The sequence below is a fragment of the Eschscholzia californica genome, unplaced genomic scaffold (assembly GCF_041429995.1).
Source record: "Eschscholzia californica isolate CP2 unplaced genomic scaffold, dmEscCali1.0.p SCAF_5, whole genome shotgun sequence".
Taxonomy (NCBI): Eukaryota; Viridiplantae; Streptophyta; class Magnoliopsida; order Ranunculales; family Papaveraceae; genus Eschscholzia; species Eschscholzia californica.
Genome location: NW_028238472.1, coordinates 38,442,804 through 38,458,141, shown reverse-complemented (window position 1 = coordinate 38,458,141; position 15,338 = coordinate 38,442,804). Strand labels below are relative to the sequence as shown.

Below are 15,338 nucleotides of genomic sequence, written 5' to 3'. Positions count from 1 at the left end.
AAGAAACACCATTAGAGAATGTCGAACCACCACGAATTGTCACCATAGCCGATTCAAACAATATTATTTATGAAGCAAAATCCGACGTTATCGTGTTCAAGGATAAGTCTTCTAATATCAATATACACAATAAGGAAATTGTTTCTGAAGAATTGGTTCAGGAAATTGAGATAAAAGAAGTTGTTCAAGAAATTGAGTCAAAGAGACTTGTTAAGAAAATTGAGTTAAAGGAAGTTGTTCAGGAAATTGAGAGAAAGAACGTTGTTCAGGAAATTGAAGTGGTTCAGAAAATTGAGCCAAAGGAAGTTGATTCAAAAGAAGGTGAGAAGCTTCACAATTTAGACTTTAGTCCAATTAAATTTCCTTCATACGAAGATCCGTTCTCAGAATTTTGCGAATCTCAAATTGTTTCACATGGATTGATAAGTAATTTTATTGAAAAGTCTTCATCGAAGTTCGTAATTTTCAATCACTATACTCGAGATCTATACAAGTATATTTTTGGAGTAAAAATGGAGTTTGAATCACATCACAATTATAGTCAGAAAATTTTATGTGACTTAATAAAGTCTGTCGTCCAATCTGATAGTCCTGTGATTCCCATGCACAATTCACGTAATTTTCAATCACTATACTCGAGATCTATAGAAGTATATTTTTGGAGTAAAAAAGGAGTTTGAATCACATCACAATTATAGTCAGAAAATTTTATGTGACTTAATAAAGTCTGCCGTCCAATCTGATAGTCGTGTGATTCCCATGCACAATTCACGACAACGTTTTCTCATGGGTGTACCATTCAAGACAACCTTCCAATCAATCAGTAAACTCGAGGCGAGTTTCTTTGAAGTGGAGGAGACTGATACAGGGAGATTTTCATGAGATATTCCAAGTATCTTGGAAATCTTAAAATCTAGTTATTTTAGTAGTATAATATTTTTGTTCGTAGATAATTATTATTTTTAGCAGTTTTATATTTTTAAGAAACCTTTTAGGTTTTAGATTCTAGTATTTTATTTATTTAGAAATTGTTATTAGAATTTGATAAGGTTTTGGAAAGTAGTATTTTATTTATTAGAAATTGTTATTTGAGTTTGATTAGGTTAAGGAAACCCTAAGTCTATATAAAGGGGGATCTAGGAGTTGTTTTATTCAATTCAATCAATAAAATTCAGTATTTTAGTATTCTTGTTATCAATTTCGGTTCAATAGTCTTTAGACGGAGTTCTAAGGCTTTTATCAGTTTTTCCGCTGCATCATTTACCCCTTTTCTGTTTAGGCGGAGAGGATAGGAACTTCGTCTGGATCTGAGATTTTCAAATCCATACGATGAAGTCTTCTTCATTTAGGACTTCTCAGACGTAAAGGCTTCCTCTTCGTGTGACATTTCTCAGACAAAAAGGGCAAAATTTTGGCGGTGCCCCTTACCGCCGGAACAAAGAAAAGGGGGGATTGAGGGAGGGAGAAAAAGGAGGCTTAGAGGAAGAGAGAAAGAAGGATGGAGACATGGGAGAGAGAGAGAGAGAGAGAGAGAGAGAGAGAGAGAGAGAGAGAGAGAGAGAGAGAGAGAGAGAGAGAGAGAGAGAGAGAGAGAGAGAGAGAGAGAGAGAGAGAGAGAGAGAGAGAGAGAGAGAGAGAGAGAGAGAGAGAGAGAGAGAGAAAGAAGGTCGGGAAGATAGTGGCGGAAGGAGTTCTAAAAAAATTAGGTAGTCGGAAAAAAGTCGTCGCCCGACGATCTTCTTCTATAGAAGATAATAAAATAGAGGAAATATAAGGATGAGGAAGAAAATGAATAAACATAGGTTGGATATTTAAAAATAAAATTATAATTACAAGAATGTCATGACAGTAGAACTGGAAGGCTTGACAAAATTTAGGGGTCGAATCGAACTCTTAGACAAATAGGGGATCAATTCGAACGCGCGAACACAATTAAGCGTCAAGTATGCCCATTAGTAACAAATTGAAGGCCAAAGCAAAATTAACCCTAATATATTTTATGGTTGGGAAGCAATTAAAATTTCATCAAATAGCATATACACACATTATTAAGGATGAAATAAATTAATTTGAATAGTTGTAGATTTTTGGAATAGAAGCTTGGCCCATTCCTGTAAAGCTAAGAAACTTAAACAACTCAACAATGTCCAAGAAAATGTGGATTTTTATTGTAGATGCTTTGTTATGATTAGTAGTATTGACCACTTTCTATTTTTGACTAATCTAGAAGTTGGTATGAAAAACATGTTCCCATCTAATTTAAGTAGTAGGAATAAAAATGATTAACTTGTAAACCATCTAAATAATAATACGAAGAAAGCTTGCAGCATTTTGAGTAACCGTAATTGTTTTGATTACAGAAGGTGGCCCTAATGATAGACTTTAAAACTGATTTTATAAAGTTGGAGCATCTTAAATAGAAGGTGGCCCTAAGGAGAAATCTAGTTGAGTTAGAAAACCTATAATTATAATGTTATACTTTGTTGTCTTTATTTTCTTTTACCAGTCCATTTATTGTAATTTGTACATGAGAAGTTATCCCTATAAATACAACTGCTCTGCCCTCATTAGGGCATCTTGCCTTTCACATTTTCATGGTATCAGAGCCATCCTCTAATCCCTAAGTTTATTCCCTCCCTCCCACCCTAGTTTTCAGTGTTATTCTTCTTCTTCTCCATCTTTTTTTTCAATGGCAGATTAGGTTCAACAGCAAACTCCTACATCTCCTCCTTCTTCCCTTCCAACCAGCTCAATCCCTACTCTTCCTTCTCTCACTAACATCTCTAATCTTATCTCCATTCGACTAGACTTTTCCAATTATCTTCTCTGGCGTAGCTAGCTTCTCCCCATTCTCCATTCTCAAGATCTCTTCAAGTTTATTAATGGAACCTTTGCTCCTCCTACTGAGTTCATACCCTCTTCTGCTGAAAGCTCTTCTACCGTCATTCCAAACCCAGATTTTGTTTATTGGTATCGAGTTGATCAGATGTTTCTCTCTTGGATTAATGCTACTCTCATTGAACCCATTCTTCTTCAAGTGCTAGGTCTCACCTCTTCCCGTGCTGTTTGGGAATCTCTTGAACACACTTTCTCTTCCATTAACTCTGCTCGTCTTATGAACCTCAAGCTTCAGCTTCAAACTACCAAGAAAGACTCTCTTACTGTCTCTGAATATCTCCTTCGTCTCAAAACTCTCTCCGACTCTCTTGCTGTCATTGGTCATCTAGTGGCTGATGATGAACTGGTTCTCATCACTATCTCTGGTATTGGTCCCTCTTATGAAGGTTTTGTAACTTCAATGACCACTCATCTTACTCCTCCCACCTCCTCTGAACTTCATTCTCATCTTCTAACTCATGAATGTCGTCTACAACTTCTTCACCCTCCAAATCCACAACCTTTTGCCCTTCTCACTCAGACATCTTCTCCTCCTCCTCGATCTTCTACTCCTTCTCAAAGAGGTGGTCGTGGTTATTACTCTAACAGAAACAAAGGAGGTTATAGAGGCTCCTCTCGTGGTTCTTACTCAAACAGAGGAGGCTTCCAACGCTCCTTCTCCAACTTAAACTCGGCTCTAGTTCCTCCTCCTAACCGTAATGTCATCATTTGTGAATATTGTGGTCGTCAAGGCCATTCAGCTAGACAATGTTTCTCTCTCCACCGTCAGCAAGATCTCACTCATTCCTTTGCTGCCTTAGGCATTGACTCTGTTAATGCTGATCCAAATTGGTATGTCGACTCTGGAGCGACCTCCCGCATAGCTTCTGATAATGTTTCCATTGCTTCACGTTCTGATGCTCCAGCCCCTGATCATGTAATGGTGGGAAATGGACACACTGCTTCAGTTTCTGGTGTTGGTAACTTCCCTCTCACTCCTCAACTCACTCTTAAAAATGTTTTAATTGTGCCTACATTTAAAAGGAACTTAATTTCCATCTCTAAACTTCACCATGATTTTAACTGTTTTGTCATTTTCCATCGCCATGTTTTTTTTATTCAGGAACTTCCCACAGGGAAGATACTCCTCGAAGGAACAATTGAAGATGGCTTGTTTCGGTTATCACCAGTTTCTGCTTCTCCACTCTCTCTGTTTGCTCAGTGCTTGTCTCCTGGTGTTCGTACGTCTGCAGATATATGGCACACTCGCCTTGGTCATCCTCATCTGCAAATTTTAAATTTCTTAGTTAAAAATCAAATGTTACCATTAACAAAATCATTAGTGACAAAATCCAAGTGTGCTAGTTGTATTAATGGTAAACATCATCAATTCCCTTTTGCTAATGTTAATCATCTTTCTTCTTCCCCAAATGAATTAATTCACTCTGACTTGTGGGGACCTTCCCCTGTTTCTTCTACTTCTGGTTTTCGTTTTGTTCTGATTCTTGTCGATGACTATTCTCGATTCACATGGTTATACTTTTTAAAACACAAATCAGAAGTAGAGTTTCACTTTCGAAATTTTAAAGCAATGGTTGAAAACAGTTTTCTAAACCTATGAAAAAATTTCAAACGGATGGAGGTGTAGAGTTTATAAGCAAATCTCTTTCAAATTTTCTCCTCCATCATGGTATTATTCATCGAAAATCTTGTCCTCATACCCCCCAACAAAATGGGGTGGCTGAGAGAAAGATTTGACACCTTGTTGAAACTTCTCTTTGTCTTCTTTACCAGGCCTCTGTTCCTGCTTCTCTCTGGCCTGATACTTTTTCCACTGCCATATACACTATCAATCGACTTTCATCTTCAGTTCTTGGGAACATTTCTCCTTATCAAATGCTCACAGGCAAACCACCTAATGACTCATTTCTTAGAGTCTTTGGGTGTCGATGCTAACCTCTTCTCACTCCCTATAGATCTTCAAAACTTGATTTGAAAACCAAGTCTTACATTTTCATCGGTTACAACCCAGAACACAAAGGGTATCGCTGTTTAGATGAAAATTCCAGTAGGGTTTTTATCTCTCGCAATGTAATTTTCGATGGATCAATTTTTCCGTTCTCCTCATTTCATCAGAAATCCCCAATTTCCTCTTCTTCTCCCTCTTCTAATACTCTAACCCTAAATTGGACCGTTACTGCAAATCCAATTCAACCGATGGTCCCACGCCCAGCTGTTCCTCTTACCTCATCCCAGCGTGTCTGTCCACCTCATCAAGGGTTAGTCCCACTATCCAATCATGCGCGTCCCTCTAACAATACTCACGGACCCATTCAACCCTCCTCTTCTCCACCTCAGCGTCTTACATTAAATCCTATTAATCCTAATCACCCATCTAATCCTAATCGCCCATCTAATCCTTCTACTACTTTACTTCCACCTGTCCCTGTGGTCCAACGGGTGTCATCGTCTGTTCCCCACTATTCTGATTTACTCTCTCAACTCTGTCTAAATTTTTCAAAAAAACGCGTCAACAGTACCTCTTCCCACCACCCTCTACCACCATCGACAAACCTGCTTCTTCAACTGTTTCCAAACACCCCATGATCACTCGTAGCAGGGATGGTACCAGAAAGGCAAAAATTCTATATACTAACAGTAACTTTAATTTCTCCTCTTTTGCCAATTCTTCGCTGCTTGAAGAAAACTGCTTGAAGAATCCTCTACTTTTCTTCAAGCATCGAAGCATGAGCACTGGCGCACAACAATGGCTGGAGAACTTCAAGCTCTTCATAAAAACAAAACTTGGACACTGGTTCCTAAACATCCGAAGATGAATCTTGTCGATTGTAAGTGGGTTTTTCGTATTAAACAAAACTCCGATGGTTCAATTGCTCGATACAAGGCTCGTTTAGTTGGTCGTGGGTACACTAAAAAACAAGGCATAGATTACGACGAAACTTTCAGTCCAGTTGTTCATCCGACAACAATACGCACAATTCTTTCGTTGGCTATCACTGGAAATTGGCTAATCCGACAACTCGATGTAAAAGTGCCTTTCTCAATGGGGATTTAAGAGAAACAGTTTTCATGAATCAATCGAAGGGTTTTGAAGATCCCCAATTTCCTGATCATGTTTGCAAATTGGAGAAAGCCATTTATGGCTTAAAACAGGCACCTAGGGCCTGGCATCACCATTTCAGCTCTTTCCTATTTCGGTTGGGTTTTCTTCAATCTATCTCTGATCCCTTTATGTTCACTCTTCAATCATCATCAGGTATCACCATCTTATTACTTTACGTGGATGACATTATTGTTACGGGTTCTTCTAATATGGATTTGCAAACCCTAATTTCAAAATTGAAATCTCAATTTGATATGACTGACTTGGGAGATTTAAGCTATTTTTTGGGTATGGAGGCTACTCGTGATAAATCATTTCTTCTTCTTACACAACAAAAGTATACCTTAGACTTGTTAAAGCGTTTTGGTTTGTTAGATTCGAAGTCTGTTTCTACTCCAGTTATCACATGTAAGAAATTATCTGAGTATGATTGTGATCCTCTCACTAATCCTCAAGAATTTTGAAGTCTTGCCGGAGCATTACAGTATTTAACCCTCACAAGACCTGATATATCTTATTCCGTCAATCAAGTCTCTAAATTTATGCATCATCCCTCCACAGTACGTTGGAAAGCAGCAAAACGAATTCTTTAATTTCTCAAAGGTTCTCTCACAACAGGTCTCCGGCTCCGATCATCTTCATCCCTTCCATTGTTAGGGTTCTCTGATGCGGACTGGGCCGGGTCACCCGATGACCGTAGGTCCACTACTGACTCCTGTATATTTCTTGGCCCAAATCTTATTATGTGGACCTGAAAGACTCATCCCACAGTGGCCCGATCCTCCACTGAGGCCGAGTATCGGGATGTTCCTCACACAGCTGCTGACATCATATGGCTAAAGAATTTGTTAGGTGAGTTGGGTTACAAGTACACGTCATCACCAATTATCCATTGCGACAATATTAATACGACTTATTTGGCTGTTAACCCTATTTTGCACTCCAAAACTCATCATGCCGCCATTGATTTTCATTTCGTTAGAGAACAAGTAAAAAATGGAAAATTGTGTGTTCATTATCTCCCGAGCGAATCACAAATAGCGGATCTCTTCACAAAAGGTTTATCAACTACACGATTTCAAGAATTATGTGTCAAGCTCTCACTCGTTCAACGTGGTTCGGCTTGAGGGGGGTGTAAATATAATGTTATACTTTGTTGTCTTTATTTTCTTTTACCAGTCCATTATTGTAATTTGTACATGAGAAGTTATCCCTATAAATACAACTGCTCTGCCCTCATTAGGGCATCTTGCCTTTCACATTTTCAAAACCAACTTGTTTGTTCTTTATTCCCTCGATCTTCATCTTCCACAATCTGACCACCTCGTTCCATCAGTAATTACGATCGACCGCCACCAACTCTGACCACCACTAATTATGAAAAGATACATATTTTCGTAAAGGTGTCTTTTGATTCCTGTAGTAAATAAGTGGTTCGCCAGAATTAATTTAATTTTTAAGAGATGAAAAACAAGTAGAGAATGTGTTTTTGAAAATTAGAAATCCTTCGTTAGAAAATACTTCGTCATCCTTAATAAATTTCTTCAGTCCATCCTGTGAAATCTTCATTAGTTACTTGATGCAATTTTATAAAGACCTGTCATATCTTAGGAAGCAATTTCCATTGTAATCTCAGATGACAGATGACAAACAATGCTCTAAGGAAGTGTATTTGATAGATATTTCAAGTCTTCAATCTCTATATCCCTCTAATTTGTTTCATTGAAGACAATTTTTCTCGGAAGGCATTGTATTATTGATCGACACTCGCATTCTACTAACTGTTATATGTCCCTTTAACTGTGCCATCTTTTCTTTTCGAACTTCGTTTGTGAACTCTCTTTTAAAATCAAATTTGTCTCGTGTAGGCGTAACATTCTTAAACTGCCCCATCAACTAATCAACAAGGCATATTTAAATAAAGAAGATGAAACATGTTTTATTCATATTACTTTAGAGAGATAACAAGATAAAAGTATCAGAAAGAAGATGAAATCAATTTGTAGTTGTTTAGTTTACAGCGATAAAAGGATTGCTATAAAAATGTATGAGAAATGAGATGATACCATTTTGTAATTGCTTAGGTTGGAGAGGTACAATAATCGACTTGATGAAGAAGACAAGAAAAGTGGTGAGGTTTATATAGATGCATGGCAGAAAAACATGCAAATGAGATCGAGTGATTGGAAAGGTTTCCATGCGATTGGAAAAGATTCTAATGAGGGGAGATAAAATCAAAAGGTTAAAATTGGAGTTGAGCGAAATGAACTACCATAATTTTACATTGCGGTTTGTCCAACCAACAAAAAGATGATATATTTTATATAATAGATCAGGATTTTTTAAATCTAATCAAATTCGAATTAACAATTTTTAAATAAATCTATTATATTAAAATCTGAAACTTAGGAATTTCCTTAAAACGTATAAAAATATTGATGGTGAGTTTTGACGAATGAATCATGAATGCATGGATTCATGATTCTAAATAATTTTTCTTAGTTTGTTTGGTAACTAATAACAATACTACGAATTATAATTATCTGATGTTTTTTTTGAAACATCTTTAAAACTATTTCTTTTAAGAAATCGTTTTTTGGAAAACCTGTTTTCCAGAAAATAGGTCCGTTATTTTTCCGAAAACAGTTTTATCATAAACTGTTTTTTTTTCTCTGAAATTTTTATCTCCCCGAAAACTGTCTTCTTTTTCGAATACTGTTTTTTCGGAAACCTTCTTTTTTTCACGAGAATTGAGTTCTCACGCAAACCGTTTTTTAACGCAAAGCGTTTTTTCACGATAATATTTTCTGGAAAAACAAAAGGGTGACTCAAAAAGAGTTTCTGAAAAAAAAGGATTCCAGCTAAAAAACAGTTTTTCGAAAAAAAAAGTTATTCTGGAAAAGAAATGATTTTTCGAAAAAAAAGGGTTACATAAAAACTATTTTTGTGAAAAAAAAAATTTTCGAAAAAATCAAAAAATGTTTCTTAAGAAAAACGATTTTCGTGAAAAAAGAATTCGGATAAAAACAGTTTTCAGAAATAAATAAATAAATTTGTTTTTAAAATTTTTTTATTGTTTTAAGTTTGAAATTTGGACTTAATAATATAAAATCCTAACACATCTTAAGGGATAAGGTGGGATTTTGGTCCAATGCAAATTTTAGATTTAGGAATCCTGAGGATTTTTTGTAGCCAAACGAAGCAAGAAATCTTGATTTCTACCAAATTTCATTTTTGGTAGAATCCTACTTAAGAATCTTGAACACAAACGCACCATAAATATAATAATTTTCTACTAATCTATAAATTTAAATCTACTAAATTTTAAATATCTAAGATCCTCAAACTATCATTTGAAAATCTACCCACATCGATCTGCTCCACCTCAAGGAAACTCGTCTTGAGTTTACTATTCGACGTGAATGTTATTTATATTGTGATACTTCTAAATTGTTGGGCAATCAATATTTTGGGCAATCAATATTTTGGGCAATAAATTGTTAGCTAAGTACTATAGATAATACAACCTTTATACGATGCCCGACTACTGCTTCGGCCGAGATATGTTGGGCAATCAATATTTTCTCTCTCTAATTCATGTCCAGTTATATACTTCGGTCAGAATTCAGCTTGATAGTGGCAGGACATAGAGTCATTTTTCATAGTAATATTTTGATATTAATTGAGCCAAAGTACTGAATTTCACAAAATCACTTTTATTCATAAGGGAGACATGACAAATCTCCAAAGTAATCTCTAAATATTAATTACTGGGGGCTGTTATAGTGCTAAACAATCTTAATGATCTTAGTTGATTTTTTGTTTACAGAATACGATCCAGAAAAAAACAATTCATAAATGTCTAGAATTTCAACAATGATTTTCATTCACAGTTTGGATTTTATACAAAATAAATTTTGTCTACATCCAAAATCACTATATATACTGGTTATGTGCGGACATGCAGAATACATACCATTTGTTTCAAGTGTACGTGTAATTTTTTTTTTTTTAAGTGAACTTCTTCATCGACAATAACAATGGTAGGAATTTTATCCAGAACTTCGTTTTACTCTTCTGTTTATCTGAATTTTTTTTTTTGTCAACTATATATTTTTTTAAGTTAGAAATCATAAAACATTTGCTTTTTGTTTTGGTTTAGTTAACAACTGGATTACTATTGGTAGAAGAGGATTTTTGTTTAGGGAGTTGCTACTCCATTCATAGGTGATCCAATCCTCTAGTTAGAGAAATTCAACTTGGAGGTCAAGGGTTTGAGTGACCACTCAATAAGAACACTTCATATCATGGTCAACCTTTTTAAAGTAGTGAATTCAATGGTGCATTAAATTGATGGTTTGCTCAGTAGTTTCCTTTTGATATGAAATGATGTATTTAGTTTTTAAGTTCTCTTTCATACCTCATACTTTTTTTTGTTTTGAGGGAACAAATTTTGTAAGGATAAAATCCATTCATTTTTAGAAACAATTAATTTTTTTCGATTTACAAAATTTCAGGTAATTTCTTTTTCCTTTTCAACCTCACCCCAACCATATCTTGTAGACGTCGTAAGGGTTGTCAGCAAACTCCCTTTGCGGACGAGACTCACGAGAGATGTCGTAAAGGTTGCCAACGAACTCCCTTTGTGGACGAGTGAGAGTTTTGTACAATGAAAATTTTGATAAAATAATACAATTTTCTTTTTAAATTTTGTATTTCCAAAAATGTTCTATTTTTTTCCAAAGTGGATGCCTTAATAAATAATGTGCCAACATGGCCTCTCTTACAATTCCACACAAAATATTTCATTAGGAGGGTCTTATCTCTAACACTGAAATTGGACTTTTACAAACGTATCTGGGCTTTGAGTTCAGAATAAAATCTGATGTTTTTATATTCTTCCTCCATGGTTGATTTACACCCCTAACTAAAGTTAATTAACAACTGTATTGGGATTATCAAATTGGCAAATGAACATACCAGTAATATTTTCATTTAAGAATTCTTCAAACTTTTTTATATTTTATTGTAGAATTTGCTGCCCATAATTATGGCAATGCTATTATTTTGTATGGCTAAAGGAGGCGATAGTAGAGGTATATTTAATCTAGCGGCATCACCGGAAAATACCTTTGATGTCGTAGCAGCAGGAGCTGTTGGGGATGGCACAACTGACGACTCCAACGTAAATACCTAATTTTCTGATTAATTAATAGAAAAAAAAAAACATCTCCTCTAGTAAAACTTACTCTAATTATCATTATAAAGACAACTATGCTTGTTAATTAAAATTTGTTATGTATATAGGCATTTTTAAAAGCTTGGGCAGATGTGTGTGGAGCAACTACAACTTCTCCAACCCTCTTAATACCTTCAGGGAAGACATTTTTGTTGAATCCTGTAATATTCAGTGGCCCTTGCAAGTCCCCTAACGTTAATGTACAGGTATAAATATATCAAACATAGTCTCTGATTTTTAATGTTTTTTGTTAAATTCGTACGCGTTTGTGTTGTGGGGATATTCACTCTCATGGTTCGTCTTGTAAGATGATTTTCTTTATTTTTTTAATCAATTAATCTAACTCGGATACTACATCTAATTTTGTTAATATGTAAATTGAAACCAACTAGAAGTGAAGAGATAATCGAGATAATGCAGATATTGTATTCTCATGCATGTCTGAAACTTTGATTTGTTCATATGAGATTATTCTCACTGAGGGATCCCTGAATTCATGCTCCTGAATTATCCAACACTAGCTTACATTTATGTGGTGTGTATAGGTATTAGGGAATTTAGTAGCACCTGAGTACTCAGCATGGACAGGGTTAAATGCACATAATTCGTGGCTTACATTCGTACGAGTGGATGGACTTACTATTGATGGTTCGGGTCAAATAGATGGCAAAGGTTCTTCCTGGTGGACAGATTCTTGCTCCCCGAAAACTTCCGAGGTCAAAAGAATTTCTTTTCCTGTCCATTTTGTTTCATAATTTAAATCAACAATCAATTTGAATTTTCTACTATTTATTTTCTAATATTTTCATTTTCTATATTTGTAGGATTGTGGGCGTCCAACGGTAAGAACGTTTATAGAATTTTCATTCTTATATTATATCCTCTTTTAAGTCACGACTCTTTTTAGAATAGTCTGGATTTATAACAGACCGAAAGAGATCAATGGGTTAAGTGGGTTATTCTTCATAGGCACTAAAGTTGCAAACTTGCAAGGGTCTTCAATTAAGTGGGTTGAAACATATAAACAGCGCCAAAAACCATATCTCTATTGCTCATTCAAGGGACATAATCATTTCCAACATCCAAATAACAGCACCTGGAGATAGCCCTAACACTGATGGATTTGACATTAGTCATTCAACAAATGTTACCATCAAAGACTCTTCTATTGGGACTGGTAACTCAATTCTTTGACCCTACCTCACTTTGTTATTTTGGGGTCCATTTGGATCATGTAAAAAAAAGAATTTTTCTTGTAGGAGAAATCCATTTTACAGCGTTTCGAAAGTTTGTAGAAAATTTGAAGAGAAGTTCAAAAATTTTAGAATATTTGATGGGAAGGTCTAAAAGTGTGCGCCGTGTTGTTGGCACTTTTTCACACATAAAGGGGTGCCCATGGTAATAAATCCAAGCACTTTAGAACTTCACAAATTGAAGTCTCTGCCGGTTCTCCCTAGACCTCTTGCGCGTCTTCATCAGTTGAGCCTACGCTACAAAAATGAAACTTATGTGTGACGGATTGCACCCGTTGAAAGTAGGTTTTTTCAACGGAACAAGGCCGTCGGAAATTCGTCATAAAAAGAGGCGGAGCAAATACTTTTTACTATGATGATTTTCTACCCTGTCGGATCTCAAACAAAAAATGAACAACAAGACTTTTTTGTTTCGAATTGTTCAGCGTGCCTCGAACCCTTGACCACGACGATTAGACTTATCCCTTGGACAACTGACCAATCTGTTTTATTATAATAGATAGCTATATTTGTGTCTTTGTGTAAGTTTGCTTGTACATATGATTCAATGTACTAAAGTATTTTTCATCTCTGATGTGATTATAGGTGATGACTGCGTTGCTATTAACACAGGCAGCTCTTTCATTTACATTACTAATGTCCAATGCGGCCCTGGCCATGGTATAAGGTTTGTTTTCTTTAATTGGTCAATGGTATAAAAAATGTTAACCTTCTATGTTATATGTAAGGATTTCTCAAAAAAAAAAAGTTAGTCAATAAATACGTCAACTCAAAAATATAATTGAAAAAACTACAGATTTAATATGATAAAAAAAATGTAGAACTCTTAATTTCGAACTAACAGAAGGAAAATTTAAGACGTAATTTTGAGAAAAAGTTGTTAAACTTTTTATTTTTAGTGTGGGAAGCTTAGGAGCAAAGGGAGACCATGCCACAGTTGAAGAGATACACGTCCAAGGATGTAATTTCACCAAGACTACTATCAGTGCAGTCAGGATCAAGACATGGCAGGTTTGCTCTTAACTATGGGCCTTCAAAGTTCAAACCCTAACTTCCCACAAAACATATTTCAACTCCCTTCTTTATTGGTGACTAAAATTAACTAGCACTAATGATTCAAAACCTTTGGTTTTTCTTTTTCTGTTAGGGTGGATCCGGATATGCAAGAAATATAACATTTGATCAAATTGCACTAGTGGAAGTGCACCACCCCATCCTCATTGACCAATTCTATTGTAATGGAAAACATGATTGCAAGAATGAAGTAAGAATTACTAAAATTCTTTCTGCTCTTTCAAACAAAATCATACATCATCCATACATTTAAAAACCATAAACCTACTATAAAAAAAGTTTTCCGCTTGCGTTTTCAAGAACCGTGGTTTTTCAACGCGTCAATGGGCGTTTAGGATGATGAGGACCGAGTCAGAGTAGAGCAAAGGAGAGAAAAATAATGGTGGTGAGAAGTGGTGGTGGTTGTGGTTGGAGGAGAAAGAGAGATTTGAAAAAAAAAATTAAAGGTCGTCAGCATTGGTCATGTGCCTACAAGCATTAGGAGAAGAAACGGTGCTGGGTGGGTTGAGGAAAACAAACGGGAAACAAAAAAGTCTAAAAAAATTTGATTGAAAATTTTGTATCCCGAAAGTTTTTCTTGTTTCTTCAAAACAGTGGCCTTAATTTATCACTTCAAAATAAAAATTATACAGCTGTATCCTATTTAACTTCCATTTACACAATTAATTTGTTAAACATATAATTATTATAAACATACGTAACAAAAAAATTTGTGAATTTCAATGTCACGAATTTCGCGAGAAAGATCTTTTATAAGGAAAAAGAAAAATTCGGTAGCCAAAAAATGTCCATTTCTTGCCCTTTAAATGTACATTTCTTTGCCTTCGAATTATTTAAAACATATTTAGTATCACTTAGTTCTATTTCCCAATAGAGTCTGCATTCAATTAATTCGATCACAAAAACGAGCTAACTCAAATTCTTTACTTGTGATATAAATGAAAGACTTCTGCTGTGGAAATAAGCAATGTTACGTTTAGTAACATTCATGGGACATCTGCGAGTGAGGAAGCTATCAATTTAAGTTGCAGTCCAACAGTACCTTGTAAAAACATATTTATGGAGGACGTGGATATAACATCAACGAAAGGAAGTGCTCGCTCCTCTTGCACTGATGCGAATGGAAGTTCTTCTGAAACCTCTCCTCCTGTGCCTTGTCTTTCTAATTAGCTTTTATATATTTTCTTCATATCTTCTGTCACACAGTTTATGTACAACTTTTACTACAGAACTAATGTACTAGTGTTATTTACTTCATTATGTTTAAAGCGTCTCCTTTATCGACACATCCATTAGAATTATGCAAAATGAGGAATCAATCCAAAGTGTGAAATCAGCGGCCTAAGGAAGAAAAAAGAAAGTAAAATCGGCAAACAAGTCAGGTAAAGGGCAAAAAGGACAGGCTAAAGTAGGACTTGGGTGTGAAAATAAACATTTCACGCGTCAAAAAGTAATATACGCGTCAAACAGATGTGCTAGTGTCAGGCGGCCATAGGTCTATATCAAATACATGATATCACATAACTAATCACATCTTAAAAGATGCAAAATAGAAAGATAGTTTTGTTCAGTAGGATGTTTATAACTTGTTTAATGACTTCTGTGCACAGGCATAAGATTTTCACAGTAAAAAATGTCAATTACATTTATGGCAGTGAGTTGTTTTTTTTTTTTTTTTTTTTTTTTGTTAAAGGTATGGCAGTGAGTTGTTGGAATATATAGTGTAAAATGCAAAATGTTAGCTGGATTATGTGATACACAAACAGAAAGT

The 15,338-nt window shown here is 35.3% G+C and overlaps 1 protein-coding gene across 1 annotated transcript; it reads left to right on the top strand.

Annotated features, from left to right (window-relative positions):
• The first annotated feature begins 11,039 nt into the window (after positions 1-11,039).
• On the top strand, positions 11,040-14,737 carry LOC147539054 (putative polygalacturonase At3g15720). The gene is made up of 9 exons (XM_086643062.1): positions 11,040-11,186; positions 11,309-11,446; positions 11,786-11,956; positions 12,065-12,082; positions 12,210-12,417; positions 13,079-13,160; positions 13,393-13,504; positions 13,641-13,757; positions 14,513-14,737. Exons 1-9 carry the CDS (start codon positions 11,052-11,054, stop codon positions 14,735-14,737), a joined length of 1,206 nt encoding a protein of 401 aa, XP_086499188.1. The 5' UTR covers positions 11,040-11,051.
• Positions 14,738-15,338: the final 601 nt, after the last annotated feature.